Source organism: Sinocyclocheilus rhinocerous, unplaced genomic scaffold (assembly GCF_001515625.1).
Source record: "Sinocyclocheilus rhinocerous isolate Xijiao unplaced genomic scaffold, SAMN03320098_v1.1 scaffold4856, whole genome shotgun sequence".
NCBI classification, from domain to species: Eukaryota; Metazoa; Chordata; class Actinopteri; order Cypriniformes; family Cyprinidae; genus Sinocyclocheilus; species Sinocyclocheilus rhinocerous.
This window is the reverse complement of record NW_015649565.1, coordinates 37,225-45,747: the sequence shown is the minus strand read 5'-3', so window position 1 is coordinate 45,747 and position 8,523 is coordinate 37,225. Positions and strand designations below refer to the sequence as shown.

The 8,523-nt window shown below is 35.3% G+C and overlaps 1 protein-coding gene across 1 annotated transcript; it reads left to right on the top strand.

Moving 5' to 3' along the window:
- The first annotated feature begins 251 nt into the window (after positions 1–251).
- Positions 252–6,334, top strand: LOC107710638 (TATA box-binding protein-associated factor RNA polymerase I subunit A-like). Its single transcript, XM_016515464.1, has 11 exons — positions 252–554; positions 641–807; positions 1,484–1,597; positions 1,701–1,899; positions 1,990–2,105; positions 4,091–4,249; positions 4,330–4,396; positions 4,591–4,714; positions 5,650–5,804; positions 5,922–6,024; positions 6,151–6,334. Exons 1-11 carry the CDS (start codon positions 428–430, stop codon positions 6,179–6,181), a joined length of 1,362 nt encoding a protein of 453 aa, XP_016370950.1. The 5' UTR covers positions 252–427; the 3' UTR covers positions 6,182–6,334.
- Positions 6,335–8,523: the final 2,189 nt, after the last annotated feature.

Genomic DNA, 8,523 nt, shown 5'->3' with positions numbered 1-8,523 from the left:
TTTTTTTGTGTGTGTGTTAAACTAGGCTACTTGTTTTGATTTTCACATTATGTTTGCAAAATTATAAAATTATATTTTCCCTTAACGTTTAAAACAACTGGATGTTTTTAGTGTTCATTTATAAATAATGGTTTCATAAACTGTGTTTCACATAAGTTCATCTTTTGAAACATCGCTCGTCTTATGTAATGATCGATTAAACCGCCTGCGCTCGTTGGCGTTATTGTCCTCCTGTGCGGCAGGTGGCGCTGTGAACCGGTCACGCTCTCCGCTCGTTTCGACGAGGGAGAGATCTGTTACTCTAAACACGTGTGCGTGACACGTGTTTAGAGTTACATTTGGATCAAAACGCGTTTATTGCGTGCTATTTGTAGCATACGGCTTTTTAGTCTCATTATACTTTTTAGTCTCCGTGAAGCAGCGCAATATGGATGATATAGAGACTGAGCTCAATATCGCAGCAGCGCGTTCGGACTCTCCGGAGGATAAAGACAGAAATCAGGAACAGATTAAACAGGCCGTTCTCCTCCACCAGTCTCAGCCAGACCCCAGAGGTGATGTCCTGATGATATCTCATCATGTTTATTGAGCGTTTACGCGGTCAAGGGCACTCACTCAAACGGGTGTTTTCGTTTTTCAGGTTTATTCACAGCGATCGACTTCCTCAAGTCCAACAGAAAGTGTCTGAAACTGATCAGAGAGGCGATGCTGCGGCATAACTGGCAGGAGGCTGCGAGGTATTTCAGCTCTTACATTCAGACACTGGAGGCTGGAACTCATCCCCAAGTGCGATCAGCTGCGTCTGAGGTACATCAGCCTGTGGAGCCCTGTCAAATCTGCTTATAAGTTTCTATTATATGCGTTATGAAATCAATTCACTTTTCTTGCATAGAAAGAAACATAACATATGGAGTGACCCTGTGCACTGCATTCATAGCCTGTCACATATATAATGTCATTGCTGGAATATCTTGTCTATTTTTTAAGGAATATTTAATATCTCTTTGGAAAGAAATGTCTGGTGACCAAATGCTAAAACAAGGAATAGTTCAACCAAAAATGAGAATTTGCTGAAAATGTGCTCACCTTCAGGCCATCCAAGATATAACCTTCCATTCAAAAGTTTGGGATCAGTAAGATTTGTTATGTTTTTTAAAGAAGTCTCTTCTGTTCATCAAGGCTGCATTTATTTATTCAGAAATACGAAAAATACAGTGAAAATTGTGAAATATTATTGCAACTTCAAATAATGGTTTTCTATTTTAATATACTTTAAAGTATAATTTATTCCTGTGATGCAGCGCTGAATTTTCAGCATCATTACTTCAGTCATCAGTGTCATATTATCTTCAGAAATCATTCTAATATTCTGATTTATTATCAATGTTGGAAACAGTTTTGCTGCTCAACATTTCTCAACAAATGAAAAAACAAACCCATTTTAAACAAATCATTAACAATCTGCTTGATTCTGTCCCATCAGATCACGTGGCGTTTAGGCACAGAAATTCTGCGTCATCTTCCTAATTCCAGCCTTGATGATTTCAATGCTTTTTATGAACAGTTGAAAAACTTTGGCGTCAGAAACTACTCAAAGGTAAGCATTGCATTATAAACATCCAGACCTCCTTCTAACATCATGCACGCTGCACTCAAGCGATGCATTTGATCAGTACGTTATGTAACTTGTCATGTTGTAGATCTGTTTGGAGCATTGCTTTCATCTTATGCTGAACGGCCAGATGGATGAAGCCAAGCGGCAGCTGTCCATCGCAGACAGCTGGAGATACGGCAAGCAGTCGAATGCTCAGTCCATGACGAAAAAGCTCATCCGCTCCTACTGCGGTTATCTAGATTACTTGATCTGGAATGAGAAGAAGACCTCAGCACTTGGGAGCGGTAAGAAGATCAATAATCTGACATTAAACTGGGGTTTCTCTCTTTGCATCTGTCTTAAATGATGTTCTCTGTCAATACTTTTGCTGTCAGAGGAGGAGTGCGCTAACCGTGAGATGCACAGCTACTTCAGACAAGCCTCTGTGACCCTGAAGGAGATCGTCAGTCAGCCTGGAGTCTGGGATCCTTTCGTGTTGAGTTACATTCATGTGAGACTCTATCTCACCTTGTGCGAAGTGACTTGTTTGGGGTTTGTTTCGACTAAAGTGACAGTTCTGTCGTCATTTACTCCCCCTCATGATTTGTTTGTGCAAAGAAAGCCTTAAGGGCAAATTGCACGATGAGAGTAATACAGAAGAGTCTTATAGTAGCCCTGTTTAAATACACATGAGATTTGTGAGCGAATAATAGCTCATATTTTAGTCTATTTGTTACACAAGGCTGTTGTGTGACTTTAAAAGACTTGCAATCTAGTGAACAAGTTATATGCATTATATGAATGTTCTGTTTCTTTAAAAGTGTTTAAATGTTTTTGAAAGAAGTCTCTTCTGCTCACCAAGGCTGTATTTCTTTGATCAAAAATACTGTGAAAATTTTGAAATATTTTTACAGTTTAAAACAGCTGTTTTCTGTTGTAATATATGTTAAAATGTAATTTATTTCTGTGATCAAAGCTGTATTTTCAGCATCATTACTCCAGTCTTCAGTGTCGCATGATCTTCAGAAATCATGATAATATGCTAATTTGCTGCTCAAGAAACATTTCTGATTATTATCAATGTTGGAAACAGTTGTGCTGCTTCATATTTTTATGGAAACTGTGATGCATTTTATGTTTCAGGAGGATTCACAGATGAATAGAAAGTTCAAAAGAACAGCATTTATTTGAAATTTAATTTCAAATTTTTTTTTAATAAAAAATAAATCAAATATTTTACTTACCCCCAAATTTTGAATGGTAATAAATCACAGTTTCCACAAAAAATATGAAGCAGCACAACTGTTTTCAACATTGATAATAATCAGAAATGTTTCTTCAAAAGACTGGAGTAATGATGCTGAAAATTCAGCTTTGATCACAGCAATACATTACATTTGAACAGATATTCAAATTTAAAAAAATGCTATTTTAAATTGTAATAATATTTTAAAATTGTCACTGTATTTTTGATCAAATGCAGCCTTGCTGAGCAGGAGACTTCTTTCAAAATCCTAAAAAAAACTTTATGACTATTTTTGATCAATTTAATGCATCCTTTGCTGAATAAAATGATTAGCTTCTTTAAAGGGGTCATATGATGCAATTTCATTTTTTCCTTTCTCTTTGGAGTGTTACAAGCTCTTGGTGCATAAAGAAGATCTGTAAAGTTGCAAAGACTAAAGTCTCAAATCCAAATAGATATTCTTACATTTTATGGAGGACTGTTTACTGATCCTGGGAGAGTAACGTTTGACTAAAATGCCGGCAGTTCTGACTCACGTAAGTACGTTTTCATTTAAAGGATTTGCCACTGATGATTCAAACGCGAGTTTTGGGCAGTGTGGATTAACGTTAGCACTTGTTGTTTGTCATTTCTCCGATCACACATGCAGACATGGTTTTATGTTTACGCGGTGCGGTGCGATGCAACGCAACGCGTAAAAAGACAGTATAAGTCATTATAATCCGTAATTATGTCCCCACTGGATGCAACAAATGCCTTGTTTGTAATGGGTTTTAATGTTTATGTCTCGTCGCTCCGGCCGGACAGGGCATCATCACAGTATGGTGAGGGGCGTAACATTTCCGTCTCATGCTTGAGGTATTCGGCCAATCACAACGCATTAGATATCTGGCCAATCATAGCACACCTCGCTTTTCAGACCGATTAGCTTTGTAAAAATCGACGCGTTTCAAAAAGGCGGGGCATAGAGGAGAAACAATAATGTACAGTATGTGGAAAATAATGTGTTTTTTAAACTTTAAACCGCATAAACACATTTCATTACACCAAATACACAAAATAATGTTCTTTTTAGCAACATCATATGACCCCTTTAAAGAAAAACTTACTGAGCCTAAACCTTTGAAAGGTAGTGAATCCTTTTCTGTTGCGCAGAGGAAAGTAACGATGATGACAGAATTGTTGTTTTTGTTTAAACTAAAGCAGACTGGTCTTGATCTCCTGCTGTCTATATGTGTGGTCCGCTGCAGATGCTGGAGTTTTACGAGGATAAGGACGTCGCTCTGCAGGTTCTGGAGAATTACGCTTACAACAAGGAGTTCCCGTTGAACCCCAACGCTCACGTGTATCTGTACCAGTTCCTCAAGAGACACAAAGCCCCACGAGCCAAACTCATCGGTTCATTAAGGGTATGAAACCATTCAGTCAATCAGGAATATATGAAGATTCTCATTAAAATGACTGACATGTTGTGGCTTGTGTCGCTCAGATTCTGCACTCTTTAGTCCCGAGTCACGAGCTGATGCTGGAGCTCTGCTCGCTGCTGCTGCACACCAGTACGTATGAATAAAAAACATTTTCAGCGCATTGCAATGTAGTTCTAAGGATGTTCTGGGTGGTGGTTTCTGGTCTCTTGATATGGATTGAGATCCTCCTCCAGTGTAAGTCTGTTGGGCTTTATAGCCCACGTGTCACTGAAATGTTTAAAGCAAAAGACTTTGTTTTAAAGGAGTTTCTGCTTCTTTTCCAGAGCAAATGAGCGATCTAGAAGAAGCTCTCGCCGTTTCCATGGACCTTCTGGAGTTTTCCAGCTGGAAATGTAGCATTAAGGCTTGGAAGTGTCTTCTGAATATTATGAAGAAACTCAAAATGAAGTAAGTTATTATTAATATACCATAAATTGTATGTAAAATAAGTTGCACCGGGTCAAAATTGCATTGTTGAGTTGTTGAGTTCATCGGCCTATGAGTTTCATTTTATTATTAAATTCATAAATGACGTAAAATGCAGACAATATCTTTTCAATTTTACAGTTTTCAGAACAGGAATGAAAAATATAAGTATAAAACGAACATTTATAGTGGTATTCATTTTAAACAAAATTTCGAACAAATGTGATGTTAATTTTTATTACTATTTTTCATATATTGTTAATTCACTATTCATAAAAAAAAAATATTTTTTTTTTTATTATATTAATTAATTATGCAAAATTATTTATTATATATATTTATTAAAGTATAGAATTTTATTTTATGAAGGTGGCAAAATGTATAATTTTATTTTTTTTATGAATGTGACAATTTTAATTTTAATTTTTTTAGGAATGTGACAAAATATTTATCAAATTTTTTAAAAATTAGTTTGAGATGTACTGTAACAAAATAGCAGATTAGAATGTAACTTTTAAAGTATAATTAGTCAGATCTCTCTTTATTCACAGAGTAGTAGTAATAATAATAATAACAATAAAAGAAAGGAACACATAGTACACACAATAAACACACATTACACTGTTGTTATATCTTGTTCAAATTGTAAACATATTGATAATATTTTGTCACATCCATAATGGCCATCCAATAAGAAGAATGGGAAATACACGTTATGCATACAATTAATTGCATTATATAAATCACTTGGGAATTAGAAATTAGAATTGGCTAATAAGGAAGTCCCAGCACGATTCTGATGATAAATTTGAGTTTTATTCTGGAAAATCCGGTGCTTTCAAGCACATGTGGCTGAAGGTGCGCTGTTGGGTTCGGTCACTCCAGCATGGTTAACCTTTCTCGTGATGTTGATTTAGAAAGTGCATTAACACTGTGAGAAAGGAGTGGAACGTCAGGAGATCGCTCTGGCTTTCCTTACACTACAGAAGCTACATCGCCAGGAGGGACTCGCTCCAGAACGTCCAGCTTCTGATGGTCAAGAGAGACGTTTTGAGGTTTACGGGTGAAAACAGTAAGTACCTGATGATTATTTCTGACTGCATGCAGAAAGTTTCCGTTCCCTCAGTAGAAACACTACAGAAAACAATGGCTGTGACATATTTAATGTTCCTGTGCATTCCGTTTGCAGACAGAGATTACTTCAAAATTGCTCTGAGAGTTGAGCGAGCGAGTAAACCAAAGCCAGACAGACTCGGGGAGAAGAGAGAGAGGATGGCGACTATGAAGTCTAAGTAAGATTTATAATAAATGGATAAAATTGAGAAATTTACCAGAAAGCGTTTCAATCCAAATATATGCATTTTGCACGTTTTGCATGCTTGATGATAATTGCATTTTATATTTTATATATCACTCAGGAAGAAGGAAAAGAAGACTCTCAGTGACTAAGAAGTCCAAGTAAATTTGATTATGAATGTGTAAATTTGAGACTTTCTAGATTTTTAACCAGAAAATGTTTCACTTGTGTATGTACGGCACACACGAGACTCTTTCACCTGCTCATGCTGAAGCTTCTCTGTGAATTAAAGGATTGGAAATGCAGTGAACTGACCGTCGCTCTTGATTGTCCAGCAGGGAGCGCAAGCGCTGCGTTTCTCAAGCCTGTTGCTTTCCAGGAACCAGAGCCTGCTGTGACCTTAAATGAATATTTGTAAAAAAAAAAAAATAATAATTATCTAAGAATTTTCAGCAAGTTGCAGGATGATCTTTGGGGATTTTCTCATATATATATATGTATATATATATTAGTCAAACAAATTGGTTCACAGTACCCTAAATATGGTTATATTTATTTATTTTAAATGATTTTATTTAAATAATTTAGTTAATTTAAAAAAAATAATAAAAAAATATATTTTTTCCAAAATTAAAACTGATTTAACTTATTCTAGTGTGATTTAACTTATAACTAGGTGATAAACATACACACACACATATATATATATATATATATTTCATTGTATTAATTTTTTTATTTTGCATTTTTCTTTGTTGTAAAAGATCATAAGGAATGCCATGATTTCTGCCGTTCACAATAGATGAAAGGCAAAACAAATCAACACTTTTCTGACCATTTTTCTTGTCTGATGTATCAACCGTAAGTTGTTCTCACAGTGGACTGTATAAATAGCTTTAGACACCAGACAGATGGCTGTAATAACAGCATGCTTTGTGTGGAGATTGTTGACAGCATCTCTGTCACGTGTAGCAGGTTTGCGTGTTGCTCATGTCCATCTGAACAACACTTATGCTGAGCAAGATGTTCATGGACACTGAATAATGAAGTCAATGATGCACAAATACTCTTAATATCTCATTCCTGTAGATCTCAGAGAATACATTTATATACAGTGGTGTAAAAAAGTGTTGGCCCCCTTCATGATTTCTTATTTTTTTGCATGTTTGTTAATAATAAAAACCTTCATTTAAAAACTGCATGTTGTGTTATCTTTTACTAATATTTAAATTTGTTTGATCTGAAACATTAAAGTGTGACAAACATGCAAAAAAATAAGAAATCAGGAAGGGGGCCAACACTTTTTCACACCACTGTGTAAATTTTTATATATATTTATCTAATAAAAAGTTGAAAGATGTTTAATTTTATTTTATAATCACAATATTATTGTTTTACTGCATTAAATAAATGCAGCTTTTGTGAGCAGAAGAAACGTCTTTCAAAAACATTAAAAATCATAATCATTCCAAACTTTTGACCAGTAGTGAACACATATTTACATATTTTAATATTACTTAAATTATTTGTTTTTCTCCACATTACAGTATCAAGTGAATATTTGTGGCATTGCTGTAATGAATTCCGGTACTGTACTGCCTTTAAATGATGCTGATTCAAATGCAAACGACTGTATTACAGTAATGAGAGTCTAATGAGAATCGCCATTGAGAATAATGAAACTAATTTTACTGTGAAAAAAGGGACAGAGCAAAACACCTCTGCAAAAGAGGAAGTGGTTGTTCGTTTCCTCTTCTTCAGGCTTCTAAATATCACACCGCATGACGTCAGTTTTTCCACTGACAGACACGCATCTAAATATAATTTTATGCTTCTACCGGGGCAATAAAACAAGATCAGGGTTTTTAGGGGGGGCGAGCGTAAAGTTAGTCACCTTAACTCACACTTTACCTCATTTTATCAACTAAATATAATTTATGCACCATGCAAATCGTGAAGTATGTCAAACCTCACCTCAGTGACTCCCACATTACCTGTTTGGTGAACATTACACTATTCACTGCTTGTGAGATCATGAATAAAGCTCACATTAGATATCATTAGTCATAGATGAATCATTTAGACCATGAAGACATGATATAACATTTGCCCTTATGTGAGAACAAGGCCTCTCAACGACTGAACTACAGTGTGAACAGCAGTCATTGGCTTTATATGGGACTCCACTCAACAGCAGTTATTTTGCACACAAGAACCTGTAACACTACATATAACCTTCATTAATAAGTCATTTAATGTTATTGAATGTTTAAATCAGTAGGTGTTGAGCATTCAAATATGATTTAATACATGAGTCATAGTTTCAAATTATTATATAATGTTGTTACAGAAACTGTGTGAAGTTGACATGTTTATTCTTAAAAATGATCACAATTTATATAATGTATTCTCTTTCTGTATTTTTTTTATTTTTAATGACTATTTAAATTTTTCGACTTTAAGTTTTTGACATAAGGACCCTACAACATTTAAA

Coding starts and splice junctions, on each gene's coding strand:
- LOC107710638 (XM_016515464.1), top strand. CDS start 428: ATGGATGATATAGAGACTGAGCTCAATATCGCAGCAGCGCGTTCGGAC. Junction 555..640: donor GTCTCAGCCAGACCCCAGAG/GTGATGTCCTGA, acceptor TTCGTTTTTCAG/GTTTATTCACAGCGATCGAC. Junction 1,900..1,989: donor GACCTCAGCACTTGGGAGCG/GTAAGAAGATCA, acceptor TTTTGCTGTCAG/AGGAGGAGTGCGCTAACCGT.